The 20,125-nt window shown below is 36.2% G+C and overlaps 1 protein-coding gene across 2 annotated transcripts in view; it reads right to left on the reverse strand.

The window, feature by feature from the left end:
- Positions 1-20,125, reverse strand: part of SYDE2 (synapse defective Rho GTPase homolog 2) — a 52,266-nt gene that overhangs the window by 9,730 nt on the left and 22,411 nt on the right. For both annotated transcript variants that reach the window (XM_024565349.4, XM_053920518.1), the window contains exons 4-6: positions 17,369-17,495; positions 5,308-5,489; positions 2,073-2,301 (exon numbers count right to left, since the gene is read on the reverse strand). In XM_024565349.4, coding sequence (XP_024421117.3) covers positions 2,073-2,301; positions 5,308-5,489; positions 17,369-17,495 — 538 coding nt within the window. The remainder of the gene's footprint in view (positions 1-2,072; positions 2,302-5,307; positions 5,490-17,368; positions 17,496-20,125) is intronic.

Below are 20,125 nucleotides of genomic sequence, written 5' to 3' on the forward strand. Positions count from 1 at the left end.
AGTAACATATGCATAGTAAGGACAGCCAAAACCTTCTGTTGAATTCATGACATGGACATTCACCAAGTTGTAAGCTACGGCCCATTCTCTATTATCCCCTCAATTTTCTCAGGCTCAGTAACTGCCTTACGTTTACTTGATTTCTGCCTTTTCTTAACTCCAAAAGCGAATGATTTAGAGGGCAACACTAATTGCTCTTTCCTCTTATCTTTGTGCCCTGTTCTGTCCTTTGTCCAAGAAAGTATAACTAAAGAAAAATAAAAGATCATAGAAAAAACAGCAGTGATTATTAAATCCAACGACACAAATCTTTGGAATAATCTATTAACACACTAAGAGTTGGTTGTTTAAGGCTATCACTGAAATACAATGAATCTGAAATCTAAACCTGCTTTTTCTATAACATAGGATATGGTTTAATTTTTGCTTCTACACTCAAAACAAAGGTGGCTATTACAAAATAATGAAGTGACATGAACCTCTGGTACAGAATTAATGATGAAGGACTCAGGTACTGATAGTAAACCTAATGACATCTCCAGGGCAAGCAAGTTTTTCATTTGTGGTTAGAATGATAAGACAATTCCTCTCCCAATTCTTGATGTTTATTGGAATTAAAGCAGTTTGAGGAAAAGTTAGGAAAGACACATTTAAAACTTTAACCAAAGTGATTCCTTATATTGGGCACCAAATGCAGAAATCAGATCAATTATACAGAGAATCCTAAGAATTTTAAAACAATTAATAGTACATACTAATTCAGTTAAATATCAATTAGAAATGATTTTTAAGCTGATGCTTAAAAAATAGCAAAAACTTTACTTTCTAAATTTGAAGGTTGAAAATTTTATTAAATTTTAATTCACTTTTAAAAATATTTATTTTTTTAAAGTTTTTATTTATTTTTAGAGAGGGAAACAGCAATGTGTGGTTGCCTCTCACACGCCCCCTACTGGGGACCTGGTCCACAACCCAGGCATGTGCCCTGACTGGGAATTGAACCTGCAACCCTTTGGTTCATAAGCCAGCGCTCAATTCACTGAGCCCCAGCCAGGGCTAAAAAGATTTATTTTAAAAGACTAAATCAGGCATTCCTTTGTACTTTAATCTCTCCTTCTCATATACCTCTATAAAAGAGTAATGGAGCACATTTATTGAGAGCTAACTTTATGCCAAAAACTATGTTCATTGCCTTAGATGCTTTATCTCAACCTCCACAACAACCCTGAAGTAGGCACTATTTACAAAGAAGCAAACTGAGGTTTGGGGGAAACTAATGTATTTGCCTGAGCCGACACTGTTGGTGAATGCCACAATCCAAATCTGAACCCACACCTGACTCCAGGGCTGAGGCACTTTTACCACCGTGTGTTCCATCCACTAGGCTTCTAAGTACAATACTATGTAGTGCTGGGGGTTACTTCAGGATAAGAAAACTTTGGAACTTAAATACAGGATCCTTTACGAAACATCTAATTAAATACACATTTTTTTTTATCTCTGAAACTATGTAAAAGATATATGTGGAAAATAACTGTCAGCCTTTTAATATTGACTATTACAGGGAGGGATAAGAAAGAGAAAAAGGTCAGAGATAACTGTCAATTCAAGCCTGGATAATTTGAAGAATGACTATAAATGCAATAAGGATGTCTGAAAGAAGAAATGATTTAAGGAGAAAAATAAATTACATTTGTTGAGTACCTATTATGTGCCAAGGACTGTGCAGAGCACCTTCCATACATAGTTTTTTACTCAGTCCTCCTGTAAGTTCTACAAACATATGAAATCCTATGACAAACGGTGATACCGAGGCTCTAAGATGTTAAGGAACCTGCCCAGGGTCAGACTGCTAATGTGACACAACCAGATTCAAATCCAGATCTGACCAAATCCAAAATGTCATATTATCAGCAAAAGCAGAACATTTAAATGGAGAAACCTACAGGGCAGGTATCAAATAGCAAAGTTTAGAAAAGATTTTCTTCAATCACATATGGGTATATTTAATGATTACCTAATTCAAATACCCTATCATTGAAAGAGAAAAATATTGCCATAGAATCATTTACCTGGCCAGAGCTGAAGTAAGTAATGAAGAACTTCAATATGTTTTTTAAAATCCAAAGCACTTGCAAGTTCTTCTGAATCAGTAAAGACTCTGTTGTTATGATTGGTCTCTTGCTTCTGACTTAATAATACTGGTCCAAAGCACACGGCCAAATTCTGGCAGGTCATCTTATTCACTTCATGATAAGAAGCCACCAATTTCAAATGATCCAACAACATCTTTAGGGTTGCCTAAATTAAATTAAATTTCACTTAATATAATTATATAAGGGAAAATTCAAGGGCACAATTTATAGCAAAAAATATAGGCATTCTGTTACTTTTAAAAGGTTATTTCACGAACATGCAAGACAAACACACACACACACAAAAATGAACTGACACAGACAGCAACAGCATGGTGGTTACCAGAAGGCGAAGAGGGTCAAATACCTGGTGACAAAAGGAGATTAAACTTTGGGTGGTGAACACACAATGCAACACCCAGGTGATGCACTATAGAACTGTAGACCTGAAACCTCTATAATCTTATTAACCAATGTTGCTCCAATAAATTTAATTTAAAAATTTAGAAAATGGAACCCCCCAAATAGAAAGTCATTTCAAAGATTTGCTTATAAGTTGGATGTTTAGAACTTGAAATATTTTATTATAGAAATTTTACACAGGACCCTTAGGTTCCAACAATATTAATTTGACCTATTAAGTGTTTAAAATATATACTCTTTATAAAATGTTCATGACTGCACTCCAAATTTCAGCTGGAATCCCTAGGTAAATACACCATCAACACTTCCCTCTCTTCCCTCCTCTAAAATGACAAGAGCAAAAAGGCTGTCATGGAAAGAGGATTACGGTGAGAGTGTCCATTTTTAAGTACAGATAAATCCTATAGTCAAAAGTAGGGTGGCACCATCCTTAAATCTAGGAAGCTGAATGTTTTAGCATGTGGCCAGGTTCTACTGTGACTTACATTAGGAAAAAGACCAATGTGCTTTTTAACTAATTGATATTTTAAGTAGACAAACCATGGAAAAAGGAAAAGTAGTACAGTTACAAATTAAAGCAAATTTATTGAAAAAAATCCTTAAAGAAACTAATCCAAAAGAAACTAATCCTTAATCCTTAAAGAAACTAATAAGGGGAATTTGCTCAAGAAGTGGAATGATTATTTAGGTTTAAGTAATCATGAAAAGGAATGATTTTTTTTGAAGTAGTGGTATACAATAAATCATTTAACAAATAAAATGAGTGCATAATTTCTTATTCATAATTGTATTAAAGAAATGAATTCCAATTAAAACTGTAATTTTAAAAAATTATAAGAAAAAACAAAATGAAGTGTTATTCCTAGAGCTATTAGGTGACACTTGGATTTGGTGATTAGAAGGTCATTAGTAATCTTGGCAAGAACAAGTCCAGAGTGATGGGGCAGAAAGCCAGATTACAAAGTGTTGAGTAACAAATGAGTGGTAAAGAAATAATGGGAGCTGGAATAAATGTTCTTTCAGTGTTTGGCTGTGAAGGGAAGGAAGAAAGAGAAAATGAAAGCTAGAAAAGAATGTAAGTTGATATTTTGAAATAAAATTCTGTCACACACACACACACAAGCACATTTTTAACTGGTTAAAAATATTACGTTCAGCCCTGGCTGGTGTGGATTGAGTACCAGCCTGCAAGATGAAAGGCTGCTGGTTTGATTCCTGGTCAGGGAACATGCCTGGGTTGAGGGGCTGGGTCCCCAGCGGCAAGCTTGCGAGAGGCAACTGATTGATGTATCTCTTGTACATGGATGTTTCTCTCCCTCTCTTTCCCCTTCCCTTCCCCTCTTTGTAAAAATAAGTAATTTTTTAAAAATATTTTTAAAATATCAGCTTCAATCTCAATAGAAAAACAAAAAAAATACAACTTAAAATAAGAAATCTATTTTGTCTATTAAATGAGCCAAAAACATATAAATAACTCTTTTGTCCCTTTTGAAAACTAATATGAAAACATGTATTAAGAGCCTTAAAATGTTCACATCATTTAAATCAGCAACTCCACTCTGAGATTCTCATATAAATAATTCTAGCTGAAAAAAAAAATCTGTGAATATATACAAATAGGTTCAAAACCTAAATATTATACAAAAGTGAATAGTGATATAAGTCAAATCCACTCAGTGGAATATTATGCAGCCTTTTTAGAAAGGATGTTAATAGCAAGAGGTTTAGGGTCAGAAAGACATAAATTCATGTGACCGATTATTACACTCATAAAAGTTGTCTAGCCTTGGTCAAGTGATTTAAATTCTCTGACATGCATTTCTTCACTTACATGTAAAATGACGCTTATAAGTTATACCTTGTATTGGTTAGGGAATATTTCTATCCCTTTACTCCACCCTTCTGCATCTGTTCACCTCTTTACAGCTACTCTCCTCCCTCCACCAAAAGGAGTAGTAATTGCTAATCTAATTGGGCAGAGCACAGGACAATCAGAAGACTACAGTAGACCAGTGAATGAAGCTATTGGGCTTATCATTTCTACCCACTAACTCTTGGTCATTCTGCCCTCACATAAGAAATCTAAGCAGTCAACCTTACTGCCTACAAGCCCAACCCCATGTTTTTCCCTTATTTTTCCTCTTATTCTAAGAAACAACAGCTAAAGTTAGGTTAAGACTGGTTCTGCACACCCAGCCATCCTCCTCTCTCTCCCGCAGGCATACCTGAAGACATTGGTCCCAAGACTGAGATTGTGGGGAGGGGACTAATGGGAAAAGGCAAGCAGGAAGGAAATGGTGCTGGGGGTTGCTTAACTGTTGAGGCTAAACATTATACACCAAAACAGCTGCCATATTTTTAAAATACTAAAAGGAAATAAAATATTAATTATGGTTGCCTCTGGGTTTTGATCATTATAATTTTTCCATTCTTCTCTGTATATTCCCAATTATTCTATAATAAACACATATTATTATAATAATAAGATAACAATACTCTTTAAAAACTTATGAGAGTACCTATACCTAGGCTAAAATAACACAGAAAAGATAACTATTTTTTCTAAATTTATTCTGTTTAAGAAGCAGTTTCTAGATTTATGCTGTTTAAGAAGCCATTAGTAAAGGCAGAGCTAACACTCAAGAGTGCCACAAATGTCAAAATAGCTAAAAAATTATCAGTAACTCTGGAGCTAAGTATGTAATTCACTAGCTGGTCTTCAGTGAAAATGTGTGCCAATTATGTTTACCTTCTCAACATCAGGCAGGCAGTCCAGTAGGGCTACAGTGTACTTGGAGTCACTTGGATCGTTCTCACAACCATTTGATGACATTTTCAAGGGATTTTTTACCATGGCATCTAATACAGCCTCATAAAGCTGCTTTGTTATCAGAGGAGAAGGGAGTTCTCTTAAATAGTCTTTAAGAACACCTTTAGAAAACAAACAAACCAGAGACAATTAGTGATTGGTCTTCAAAGTGAAATAAAAAACTGTGGTGATTTTTTTTTTAATTTAAGTATTATTACAGACAATTTTTAATATCCTGAAAATAATAAAAGCAATAATGTAAAAATGTATTATAACAGAACACTAGCATTTTGTATTTATTAAGTGCCTCATTAATAGACTTTTAGTTTTGAACCCATGCTAAAAGTGCAGACCTATAATCTCCAATGATCATACATATGAGGTTTGTTGTTCATACAACAAGTCGTTTTTGGTATACATACCCCATTGATTCTGACTTCTCATAGGAGGCTCCTCTATGTACACGTAAAAATTAAGAAAGCAGGGCATTTCTTAAATTATTCCAATTATATGAATTTTGAATTTCTAGATTTTTATTTGATAGTGAAAGAGTACCAATGGTCCAAAGCCTTTGCAAATAAGTGACCTATGTATTTTCTCTTTAATACAGGACATATGTCTTACACATATGTACTGGATGGTTGGATTATCTCTAACACTACACTGTGGAAGGGAAAAATCATTCCTAAAACCAAATAAACAAAACCAAAAGCCAAGAACAGAAAACTTCAAACTTGTTATTATAATAGGAAAGAAGTTAATTTCAAACACATCATAAGTGGTTATAAACTAAGAGATATTACCTATAGTAGAGGAAATGGTTGTTACATATAAGCAAGGTAGGTAAGTTTTTAGTCAAAGACTAGAATGTGATCACAAGGAAAAACAGGAGGTATTTCTGACATCAAATACCCAAGTACAGACGTAGAATATTGATGTAGAACATGCTCTGAGCTTGGAACTTAGTTTGAAAGCTCAGTATAAACTTAAACATGATCATACAGAAAACTCCCCATCTGATAATCTTTTAAATTTTAATAGTAACCATGTTTCATTAGTTTCTTATGCATCCTTCCAGTTTTATGAAAATATAAATATATTACCATATGTGATAATTAAAGTATAAATTATATTACTTTCCTCTTTATTACATAAAAGATAGGATATATATCCTGTTCTGTTACTTGATTTTTTATTTACATCATATGCTTGAGATCTTTTTAGTACATAGCTTCCTCAAACATTTTACGGCCACATCATGTTATTTCAATGCATGGATGTCCCAGAGTCCACTGCCGCAGATGGATACTTGGGTTGTTTCTAATTTTTTGTTATTCTAAAATATACTAAATAGTTTTGTACATCATCGCTTTGTATATGTAGAATAATTCCCAAAACAGGACTGCTAAGTAAAAAAATGCACTTGTAATTTTGAGGGAAAAGAAGGAGTAAGGCTGTTTCCTAGGTTTGGTGCTGCAGCATCTAGGTGAATAGTAGTGCCCTTACTTGAAACAGGGAAAAAGGAGGAAAACCATGTTTTCAGGGGTAGAAAGTTGTTTTATTCTGAACATATGAAGGTACTATGAAACATTCAAAGCTGCTGGATATAAAAACCTGAGGCTCAGGAAAGAGATGGCTAGACACACACACCTAAGAATGATCAACTAAAGATAGTAAGTGGAAGCCTGAGAATGATGGACTACCAGGGAGGCAAAATGAGTGATATAAGAGGGCCTAGTGATAAGCAAAGACCCTGTCCCTGACTGGTATGTGTCAGTTGGTTGGGCATCATTCTGCAAAGCCAAAGGCCACTGGTTCAATTCCCAGTCAAGGCACATGCCCGGGTTGTGGGCTCGGTCCCCAGATGGGGCATATATAAAAGGCAACTGGTCAGTGTTTCTCTCACATTGGTGTTTCTCTCCCTCTTTTTCTCCCTTCCTTCCTCTCTTTCTATAAATAAATAAATAAATAAGACCTTTAAAAAAAGAGAAGACCCTGAAGAAGGCTCTTAATGGGTTGTCAGGAAGAGCATCTTCAAAAGGTGACTAAAGAATAAATGGCTACAGAAGAATTAGTGGTAAGAAGAGGTGGAGAATATGCTGCCAAGGAAGTCAAGGAGACAATGTTCAAGAGTCCACAGTATCAACTGATACCCAACAACAGTTAGGTTAGATAAGAACTGCGTTAATACTGTGGGGAACTGTTTCTAAAACTTGACTACACAATGAATACACTGAAAAACTTTATAACAATAGATTCCAGAGGCCCATGTCAGTTCTACTAAATCAGAATCTCCAGGGGTCAGGGCTCCTGTCCCGTATTTTTAACAAATTCCCGTTGTGGTTCTAAGGCAACAGGGTTTTATAAATAGGGATAAGAAACAATGAGACAAGGACCAAAAAATGTACACCACAGAAGGAAATCAGCAACCTTGGTAAGCACAGTTTTAGGACAATAAAGGACACAGAAGTCATGTTGGAGTTGATTAGGAAGTAAATGGACATGAAGGAAATAGAGAAAAAGGGAAAAATATAGGCAACCTGCTCCAGAAATTTGGCTTTGAGAGGTGATAACCACAGAGGAGCAGAAAGAGCAAGGGTGAAGTAGGTTCAAAGTAGGGTTATTTTTTAAAGATGGGAGAGATTTTAACATTTAAATGCTAATGTAAAGAAAATACTGAAATTGTTTTTAAGGTCCAGGAAAAAGGAATATAATCAATTGAGCAAAGCCCCCAAAGAAGAAGGAAGAAGAGATCCCTGAGAACACATGAAAGAATTAAAATTAATTCAAAATGTGAGGAAGATCATTTCTATAATGTTGCAGAAAGGATAGTGGAAAAGCAGGCAGGTTGGCAGGTTGAGTCACAAGAAGTAGAGGAAGTTCCTAACTGATAGTTTCTATTTTCTCTGAGAAGTTAGGAGGCAAGGTCATCAATAAGAATGATATTGTTGAAATAAGAATATAGGAGAGTGAGAAGATATTAAATAGACACTGGAGAATGAGAGAGAGGAGGGAGGGAGGGTGGAAGAGAGAATGAGAATAAAAAAAGATAAGTATTAACTTTTATTTTCATTACCTTCTTTTGTCTTTTGTGTTCACTTCCATCCTCCCTCTATGCCCCATCCCCCACCACCAGAATGCAGCCTCCATTCTTCTCTCTTTTGACCCCTGTGTTCCCAGCACATACTATAGAACACTCTCCGGGGCACGATCAACTCTACCAAACCAATGGCCTCAGTTTCTTTCTTAAGAAACTAAAAAAAGAGGGGCGTATTATAGTCAAAGTAAGTAGAAGAAAGAAAAATATAAAGATCAGAGTAGAAATTAATGGAACAGATAATAGAAAACAATAAACAAAATCAACAAAACCAAAAATTGGTTCTTTGAAAAGATCAACAAAAATGACAAATCCTCAACTAGGCTGACCAAGAAAAAAAGAGAGAAGACAACTTAAATCATTATCACCTCACAGAAATAAAAGGAATTTTATAAACAGCTATATGCCAATAAACTAGACAACTCACATGCAAGTATAACTCAGAGAGATAAACTACTGAAAGTTATGCAAGAAATAGACCTGAATAGACAAGATATTGAATTAGTAATTTTCTTAATATATTTTATTGATTATGCTATTACAGTTATCCCATTTTTTCTCCCCTTTATTCCCCTTCAACCTGCACCACCACTCCCACCGGTACTCCCTCCCACCCCACACTTAGTTCATTTCCATGGGTTGTACATATAAGTTCTTTGGCTTCTCCATTTCCTATATTATTCTTACCCTACCTCTGTCTTATTTTGTACCCAGCATTTATGCTTCTTATTCCCTATACCTTCCTTCCTCCACCCCCCCTTCCCCCCACCCCACTGATAACCCTCCATGTGATCTCCATTTCTGTGATTCTGTTTCTGTTCTAGTTGTTTGTTTACTTTCTTTTTGTTTTTTTTTTATGTTCAGTTGTTGATAGTTGTGAGATTGTTGTCATTTTAATGTTCATAGTTTTGATCTTTTTCTTAGGTAAGTCCCTTTAACACTTTATCCAGTAAGAGCTTGGTGATGATGAACTCCTTTATCCTTTACATTATCTGGGAAGCACTGTACCTACCTTTCCTTTCTAAATGAAAGCTTTGCTGGATAGAGTAATCTTGGGTGTAGGTCCTTGCCTTTCAGTGACTTCAGATACTTCTTTCCAGCCCCTTCTTGCCTGTAAGGCTTCTTTTGAGATCAGCTATCAGTCTTAAGGGAACTCCTTTGAAGATAACTGTCTCCTTTTCTCTTGCTGCTTTTAAGATTCTCTCCTTATCTTTAATCCTGGGTAATGTAATTATGATGTGCCTTGGTATGTGCTTCCTTGGATCCAACTTCTTTGGGACTCTCTGGGCTTCCGGGACTTCCCGGAAGTTTATTTCCTTTGCCAGATTGGGGAAGTTTTCCTTCATTATTTGTTCAAATAAGTTTTCAATTTCTTGCTGTTGTTGTTCTTCTTCTGGCACCCCAGAAGTAATTTGGATATTAGAACATTTCAAGTTGTCCCAGAGGTTCCTAAGTCTCTCTCCATTTTTCTGGATTCTTGTTTCTTCCTTTTCTTCTGGATGGATGTTTATTTCTTTTTTTTTTTTGCTCCAAATCGTTGCTTTGAGTCCTGGATTCCTTCCTGTCACTGTTGGGTCCCTGAATATTTTACATTATTTCCCTTTGGGTATCATTCATTTGTTTTTTCATTTTTCGACCAAGCTCAATCAGATCTGTGATTACCATTTTGATTACCAGGGCTTTAAATTCTCCATCAGATAGGTTGACTATCTCCTCACCACTTAACTTTCTTTCTGAAGCATTACTTTGTTCTTTCATTTAGGCCATATTTCTTTGTCTTGGTGCAGCTGATAGGTTGTAAGGGGCCAGGGCCTTAGGAATTTACCAGGACAGGGCAACCCTCCTTGCTGCGCTGGGGCACTGCCTGTGGGGGAAAGGGCCAGAGAGGAAACAGTACAGCTTGCCTGCTCGGCTCTAGCCCACTTTCCAATGAACTCTCATGTGAGACTGGGAGTTTCTCCCACCACAGCAACCACCGTAGCCCACAGCCAGCTCTGAGTCACAGTTTCTCTTAGCTGGCCCTGCCCACATGGTTCGTGGCCTTGCCATGGGTTCTTACCAGTCTGGTTGTTCTGTTTGACTTTCTTTAATTCCTTGGTTGTCAGACCTCCATGCAGTTTGATTTTCTGGCACTTCTGGTTGTTTATTGATTTTAGATTGGTTGTTATCCTCTTTTTGGTTGTGCAAGGAATTGAAGGGTTTCTACCTACACCTCCATCTTGGCTGGAACTCCTAATGTGTTAGTATTTTGTTGAGGAATTTTGTGTCTATATTCCTGAATATTGGTCTGTATTTTCCTTGTGATGTCTTTGGTTTTGGTATGAGGGTAATATTGACCTCGTAGAGTGAGTTGGAAAGTGTTCTTTCCTATTTTGGGGAAGACTTTGTGAAGAAATGATATTAATTATTCCTTCAATATATGGTAGTATTCATCAGAAAAACTATCTGGGCTTGACTTTATTTTGTAGGAAGTTTTAAAATTACTAATTCAAGGACTTTCAGCCAAGATGGAGGTGTAGGTAGATACATTTTGCTTCCTTGCACAACCAAAAGAAGGACAACAGCAAATTTAAAAACAAAAAAATAATTGGAACTGCCAGAAAATCGAACTGTGTGGAAGTCTGACAGCTAAGGAGTTAGAAAAGAAACATTCATCCAGACCAGTAGGAGGGGTGGAGACAGGCAGACAGGGCAGAGAGGACATGCAGCAAGGCGGTGGCTGGCGGACCGGGTAGGTGAGGTGGCAGTTGGCAGACCAGGCAGTCCTGCATTTGCGTGAGGATAAACTGGGAGGAACAACTGGAGAGCGAGATACACCACACAACCCAGAGGTCCAGTACAGGAGAATAAAGCCTCAAACCTCTGGCTGTAAAAACCTGTGGGGATTGCAGTAGCAGGAGAAATTCCCAGCCTCACAGGAGAGTTTGCTGGAGAGACCCACAGGGTCCTAGAATGTACACAAACCCACCCACCCAGGAATCAGCACCAGAGGGGCCCAATTTTCTTGTGGGTAGCTGGGGAAGTGACTAAAAGCTGGCCAAGAGTAGAGTCAGAGGCATTGTTCCCTCTCTGACCTTTCCCCCACACACAGTGCCACAATGCAGCCACATGGGTTGCCCCGCCCTGGCAAATACCTAAGGCTCTGACCCTTACAACGTAACAAGACCCCCGAGAGAAAAAATATGGCCCAAATGAACAGATCAAAGTTCCAAAACCAGAATTAAGTGATGAAGTGATAGCCAACCTATCATATGTAGAGTTCAAAACACTGGTCAGGATGCTCACAGAAATGGTTGAGTATGGGTGCAAAATAGAGGAAAAAGTGAAGGCTATGCAAAGTGAAATAAAGAAAAATATATAGGGAATCAACAGCGAAGGGAAGGAAACCAGGACTCAAATCAATGAATTGGAGCAGAAGGAAGAAAAAAACATTTGACCAGAACAGAATGAAGAAACAAGAATTCAAAAAAATGAGGAGAGGCTTAGGAACCTCCAGGACAATGTTCCAACATCCGAATCATAGGGGTATCAGAAGGAGAAGAGGAAGACCAAGAAATGGAAAACTTATTTGAAAAAATAATGAAGGAGAACTTCCCCAATCTGGCAAAGGAAATAAATTTCTAAGAAGTCCAGGAAGCTCAGAAAGTCCCAAAGAAGCTGGATCCAAGGAAGCACACACCAAGGCACATCATAATTACATTACCCAGGATTAAAGATAAGGAGAGAATCTTAAAAGCAGCAAGAGAAAAGGAGACAGTTACCTACAAAGGAGTTCCCATAAGACTGACAGCTGATCTCTCAAAAGAAACTTTGTAGGCAGGAAGGGACTGGAAAGTAGTATTCCAAATCATGAAAGGGGACCTACATCCAAGATTACTCTATCCAGCAAAGCTATCATTTAGAATGGAAGGGCAGATAAAGTGCTTCTCAGATAAGGTCAAGTTAAAGAGTTCATCACTGCCAAGCCATTATTATATGAAATGTTAAAGGGATTTATCTAAGAAAAAGATCTAAACTATGAACAGTAAAATGACAACAAATTCACAACTATCAACAAATGAACCTAAAAGACAAACAACGAAAACTAGGCAAACAACTAGAACAGGAACAGAATCAGAGAAATGGATCCCATTGAGAGATTTCAGTGGAGAGTGGGAAGGGAGGTATAGAGGGGGAAAGGTACAGGGAAGAAGCAGCATAATTGGTAGGCATAAAGTAGATGGGGAGAGATTAAAAATGGTATAGGAAACAGATAACTCAAAGAACTTATATGCACAACCCATGGACACAAACTAAGCAGGAGTGGGAGGATGGAGGGTTGGGAGCTGCAGGGTGGAGGGAGGATAAAGGGGGAGAAATTGGGAAAGTGTAATAGCATAATCAATAAAATATACCTAAAAAAAAAAAAAACAAAATAATAACACATTAGATCCAGCAAGGTACTAAAAAAAAAAAAAAAAAAAAAAAGGATACATCATCACCAAGTGGGATTTATCTCTGGAATACAAGGTTGGTTTAACATCTGAAAACCAATTAATGTAATATACTGTATCAATAAAATAAATTACAAAAACCACATGATCATTTCAATAGAAAGGAACTCCCCTGACTTGATAAAGGGGACCTATGAAAAACCCATTTCATGTCATAACTAATAGTTATAGACTGCTTTTTCCTAAAATCAGGAACAAGATAAGAATGTTCAGTCTTACAACTGCTACTCAACCATTATATTAGAGGTTCTAACAACGCAATTAGGCAAGAAAAAGAAATAAAAATCCATTTTAAAAAGAGAGAAGTAAAACTCTTCTTTATTTGCCAATGACAATCTCATATAGAGCAAATACTAAGGAATACTAAAAAAACTAATAGAACTAGTAAAGTTTAGAAGGTACAAGATCAATATGCAAAAATCAGTTGTATTTCTATCACTAAAAATGAACAGTCCAAAAAAATTAAGATAATTACATTTACAATAGCATCAAAAAGAATTACTTATTCAGGGTGGGTTGAGCGGAGGAGGGCAAAAAGGGAGAAATTGGGACAAATTTAATGGAATAACAATAAAAAAAGGATTACTTTTGGATAAATTTAACAAAATAGTACAAAACTTGTACTCTGAAAATTAAAAAGCACTTATGAAAAAAATGATCTAAATAAATGGAAAGCTATACCTTATGTTAATAGATCGGAGGACTTAATACTGTTAACGTGGCAATATTCCTAAATTGATTACAGATTTAATGCAAAACCAGATAGCTTTTCACAGAAATTTACAAGCTGATTCTAAAATTCATATGGAAATGCAAGAAACCAAAAATAGCCAAAAAAAATTCCCCAACAACAAAAAACAGATGTGTCCAACGTTTTGTCATCTCTGCACCACACTGGAAGAAGAGTTGTCCTGGGCCACACATTAAATACATTGCAACATGTAATCACAAAAAAAATCTCATAGTGTCTTCAGTAAATTTACGATGTTGTGTTTGGCCACATTCACAATCATCCTGGGCTGCATGCAGCCCATGGGCTATGGGCTGGACACCCCTGCAAAAAAAGAACACTGGAAGACCAATACCTCCCAATTTCAAAGTTTATACAAAGCTTCAGTAATCAACACAGTGTGGTAATGGCATAAAGACACACGTACAGATCAATGAAACAGAATTTAGAGTCCAGAAATAAACCCTCACGTTTATGGTCAATTGTTTCCTGACAAGGTGCAAAAAACAATTTAATGGGGAAAGAACGATGTTTTAGCAAATGGATTCTGAATTGGTCATTTGTATGTTAAAACAGTTTAGGATGATGACAAGACTTTGGTTGGAAATATAACAATAGGGAAGATTACCAAAGTCTTTACTGAATAAATGGGAATGCCCCAAAGTTCTGTAGATGATGTTAAATAAGGAAGGTTAAGATGATGTCAGAATGTGTCATTAGCCCCAAGAAAGCTTCATTCCTCAAGAGAGCATAAATTTCTATTAAACAGTGGAAGGTAATAATCTGGAAAGAGCACTGGGAAACCAAGAGAATATTGACCAAATTCTTTCTTTGACATAATGAAGATATATGCCATATATAAATAGTGTTTTGGCATTTCATAGTAATCAATACATGTTAGGTGTACAGTGAGGATAAAGATAAAACACTTTGTAAATAGTAGGCATGCTATAATTGTTTATTCCCATTCCTTAATCTATACCACGTGATCTTTACTACCACCATTAGTTTTGCAGTCTAAAACTATCTACAATGAACAGCAGCAACATTCTGTGTAAAGAAAACAGCTGATTACAATTAGTGGAAATAAAATTTTCTGTAGCTGCCACATAAAAAACTACTAACCCTCTAGAGCATAATTCAAAAAACAAGAACAATTCCATGTGTTCCTTCACAAAGCAAGACTTGTTAGTTCTAACAGAATTCAGTATGTCCTGGTAGTGTGAGACTTGCCCCATCATGCATTTCTATTGAATTAAAACCTAAATGATCTCTAGAAAAGATAATGTTATAACTTAGTGAAACATACATTTCAAATATCATTATCCTTTATATAATTAATATGTTAAATGATCGTTAATATAAATGGAGTTTTAAATTAATCCAAGTTCAAGATTACTGACTTCACTATAATTTAAGGGCAAATAATGGAGAATTATTATTAACAAATACTAAGCACTTAAAATTATGTTCAATGAACATTATGTTTGATAACGTAAAAGTTGTTTCTTTTCTGTAAGCAAAGGGTCCATAGGGAAAAAATTCAAAAAATTTTACAAAATGATACAGAGAAGAGGTATTTATGTATGTTGTGACAAAAAAAATGTAACTACTCATCAACCTAGAAATTTAACTATATAGCCTTATCCCAAAAACTAAGTGGCAAACAGGAATATCTTAAGTCATATTTCCTTCTTAATATCTTTCAAACACTTTGGGGACATAAAAACCTTAAGATAATAAGTCTGTCATGACAATCTTTAATGCTATAGGAGCTACCTAAGAGAGACTTGGAGGAAATTTATGATGAAGTTTATTTAGTGCAACACAGTAAACTTTTATCATGTACTTGAAAATGCAGGCAATTATAAGTAAATAAAGAAATGGTTCTGACTACATATCTGAAACTGCTCTGTAATAGATACTATGAAACCACATGCCTCTCACCTTCATCAAGCACAGAGACTAACTACACAGGAAAATTCTACTCAGCCAATGGTGGGATACATATATCATCACACTAAAAATATATATATTTACATATATTTATATATTTTAAATATATTTACATATAGATATTAAAGATATATATAAACATTATATATATAAAACCATTCTAATCACTAACACTACTTCTACCTCCTGGAGGCAGACAGGCAGGCTGGTTTATAGTACCTTTGTTTTAGTCCATCACAAATTTCACCCTGTTCTCTCTGCCGAGAGCTCTGGCCCTAAATCTTCCAATGGCTATAACTCTGTATCATATAGACAGATCACAGCTTGAAATGCATTTCTCAGAGTTTCTTCTCTGACCACCGTAGTGCCAGAGTCACCAAGCTGACTACTAACTCCAATCGGCATCATGCCTGTTGCCCACTATCACCAATAAGTTACTACATCTTATTATTCATTGGTTTGATTACTGATTTTTTTCACCCATTGAGACACTGTTTGTCTTGTTCACTTGTCCCTGGTGCCTATAAGAATGCCTGGTATGTAATAAATGTTCAGTAAATACTTAGGAAGTAAATAACTTTCAGACACGGAAGGATAAGTGATTAAGTCAATTCTAGTCATTCCTACGCAGACTTCCCTTCTCCTTTGGAATTCTCACTTTAATTTCTACTACCACTATCATGCTAGCACCCCAGAAATATATAGTGTTAGGTTTAAAACGCCAGTTCTGATTTGGAGAAAAAAATCAAAAATAATCTTTCAGATTTTAGTCTTTAGCAATATAACACAAAGAAACAATTTTTAAAAGTTTTTTTTCTAAATACACAAGAATAACCAAAAAAGATTTATTATAGAATTACACATACTCAGTTCAAATAATTGGTGATCACCATTATCCTTACCTTTCTTTCAGCTCTCCTAGCTACCTGTATGTCTCTAATGTGGAAGTGCTGTTATAAAACCCAGTACATGGAAAATCTCATCCAATTAACTTGGAAGGAAGGAAGGAAGGAAGGAAGGAAAGAAGGGAGGCAGAAGAGGAAAAGGAGGCAGGAGGAGACTGAAGGGAGAGAAGAAAAGGGGAAAAAATGAAGTTGGGGAAGGGGGAAGGGAAGGGAAATAACTAGGTTCTAACTCTGCTGGTTCCAATGATCCTCACTGTCAGTTCTGGGTTCCAGTGTGAGAGAGCATCGCAGCCATCTTTCACCACTGTCCAGCCTACTACCTTCCTCTTAGCAAGTGCTACAAGTTATATAATTTCCCATCTCCAAGGTTTTGCTAATAGAGTGCCCTCCTCCAGACTTTGCCTGGCTAAGTACAGATCACATTTTAAAACAGTCTGGGCCCTGGCTGGTGCGGTTCAGTGGATTGAGTGCCAGTCTGTGAACCAAAGGGTTGCCAGTTTGATTCCTAGTCAGGGCACATGCCTGGATTGTACACCAGGTCCCCAGTAGGAGGTGTGTTGAGAGGCAACCACACATTGAAGTTTCTCTCCCTTTCTTCTTCCTTCCCTCCCCCTCAACAAATTAAAAAAAACAAAAAACAAAAAAAAAAACAGTCTGAGGTGTCACCTCCTCCAGGAAGTTGTCCCTAATTTTCCCAGGATAAGTTAAGACTTCAGAATAAAACCAAATTAAAGTTAGGCTAAAAAATAGTATTTCAATTCTCTTTCCTGCAGATGTAGTCTTTCCAAAATGTGTACATAAAGTTCAACCTATTCATTACCTGTTATCACATTTACATCTGGGTACTGGTTTTCACAGAGAGCAACAGCTTTGCTATCCCTCTCAAAAGCCTCTCGGAGTTCTTTCTTGACTGCTGCTGAACCACATAATCGGTACAGGCCGACTACCTAGAAACAAAATTATGGCCATATTGTGGTAAATTTGACAAAGAGAAAATGTAATAGTACAGTACGTATAAATCACATGAGCTTGGCAATCAAACATGTTCTAATGGCATTAAAAATACCTCAAATACAGCTTTCAAAATTTCACCATAAGCCACATTGATTAGTTTTAATAAAAACATTCTATTCTTACATTTAAATTCAAACAATGTACTATGACTTCTGTAGTGCTGTCTACCTTATCTTAAGCAAAAATGCAATCCTTTCCCTTTAGTTTTATATGCTCAACCGGTATCTCCATGCTAACACCGTGCCCTTTGACATCTTTATTCTGGACTGAAATACAGCACAGTGGTTAAACGAGGGTTTTGAATTCATAAAGCCTCACTTCATCACTCCTTCCTTAGTGAATATGGACAAGTTATATAATCTCTTTAAAATTCAGTTCATTTATCCATTTAAAAAAGTGTATAGCGGGAAATAAAGGTCCAGTATACTATTTGTGTAAAGTTATCTTTTCAGGAAAAAAAGATTCTCAGGAAGAAATAAAAACAAACCTAGGATTTTTAAAAAAGATTTTATTTACTTGTTTTTAGAGAGAAGAAGGGAGGGAGAAAGAGAAGGAAAGAAACATTGATGTGCGAGAGATACATCAATAGGTTGCCCCTCAGACGCCCCCAACTGAGGACCTGGCCCACAACCCAGGCATGTGCCCTGACTGGGAATCAAACTGATGACCTTTCAGTTTGCAGGCCAGCACCCGATCCACTCAGCCATACCAGCCAGGGCTAGGATTTTTTTTTTTAATTTATCAAATTAATTGATTACAGAGTGATGGAGGAAATTCAATGAAATATATTAAAGGTAATAATAAAATCTCCAGTTCAAAATGTATATAAGATGCACAGATACTACCCATCCTCCCTCAATTTATATTACAAGAGATTGTTTTTTAAACACCATTAACACATTCGAGTTCTAAGATACTAAGTCTTAAGAAGACCACCATAAATTCCTTGAGAAAAAAAATCAACATGCTATCTGTATAGAGAAAGCATGCCTGATTAAGCAATAAAAATTTTTTAAAAGAATAAGCCTTCAAGAAAATTAAGGAAAATGAGTGGTTGGCACCTATACTTCCACATCAAAGACTATTTAGCAAGTTCAATCACCTTGAATTGAAGAAAGTTATGGATAAAGAAATTATGTGAAGGCAGAAATAAAGTAAAAATAACTGATAGAACTTGAACTAGAAATCACTTTAAAATGTCATAAATGATCTAGAGGACGGAGTACACAAATGACATTTCCAGGTTTCCTTATGACACTAACCTCTTCAGAGTAATTAAATGACTGATAGAACAGACTGCTGAAGATGGGTCTCAATATAGGATAAGGTCAATAAGAGATACAGAGAAATGTTATCCAAACTATTTGAAGTGGTAAGTTATTAAGTATTAATTAAAAGGTAGTAAGGAACCTACAACTATTTCTGAAAGAAGGTAACGCAAGGTGCCGTTATATTCAAAAGGATCAACATCATATGGGAAACCAAGCGATGAACTGAGAAGAAAATTCAGATTTCCTACTCTTGTCCACATTCACAGTGCATTCATACTGAGAATAGCATGTGCTACGCTAATCACGTCATTGCAAGAAAAACATCGTAGAACTGTAGCTGATCCAGAAGATAAAACTAAAATATTAAACAGAATCAAAGAAAATACCATTACTTTAAAAGAAACTAACTTAAGTAGAGCCCTTCTTGTGTTGGCACAATAAGGGCCACAAAATCCCATAAGGATTTATCACCTTGAACTTGAGATGAACCAAGAACAAATTAAAGAAAGTAATGCTTTTTTTTTTTGGACAGATATTGACAGCATTTTTTTGTACTTTTTCAATTATACTGATTATTGCTATTACAGTTGTCCCAATTTTTACCCCTTTGCCCTCCTCCACCCAGCACCCACACTCCCTTAGGCAATCCCCACACCACTGTTCATGTCCATGGGTCACGAGTATAAGTTCTTTGGCTACTCCATTTCCTATACTGTGCTTTATATCCCCATGGCTATTCTGTGACTACCAATTTGTACTTCTTAATCCCCTCACCTCTTCCCCCTTTCCTCCAAACCAGCCCCCTATATGGCAACCATGAAAACGCTCTCCATATCCATGATTCTATCTCTGTTCTTCCTGTTTGCTTAGTTTGTTTTCTAGATTCAATCATTGATAGATATGTATTTATTGCCATTTTACTGTTCATAATTATGATCTTATTTTTCTTAAGTAAGTTCAATATTTCATATAACAACGGTTTGGTGATGATGAGATCCTTTAGTTTTTTCTTGTCTGGGAAGCTCTTTATCTGCCCTTCGATTCTAAATGACAGTTTTGCTGGGTAGAGCAATCTTGGCTACAGGTCACTGCTTTTCATGACTTTTGAATGTCTTGCCAGCCCCCTCAAGCCTGCAAAGTTTCTTTTGAGAAATCAGCTGACAGTCTTATGGGAACTCCTCTGTAGGTAACTAACTTCTTTTCTCTTGCTGCTTTTAAGATTCTATCTTCATCTACAACCTTTTGCATTTTAATTACGATGTGTCTTGTCATGGGCCTCTTTGCATCCGTCT

Source organism: Desmodus rotundus, chromosome 3 (genome assembly GCF_022682495.2).
Source record: "Desmodus rotundus isolate HL8 chromosome 3, HLdesRot8A.1, whole genome shotgun sequence".
NCBI classification, from domain to species: domain Eukaryota; kingdom Metazoa; phylum Chordata; class Mammalia; order Chiroptera; family Phyllostomidae; genus Desmodus; species Desmodus rotundus.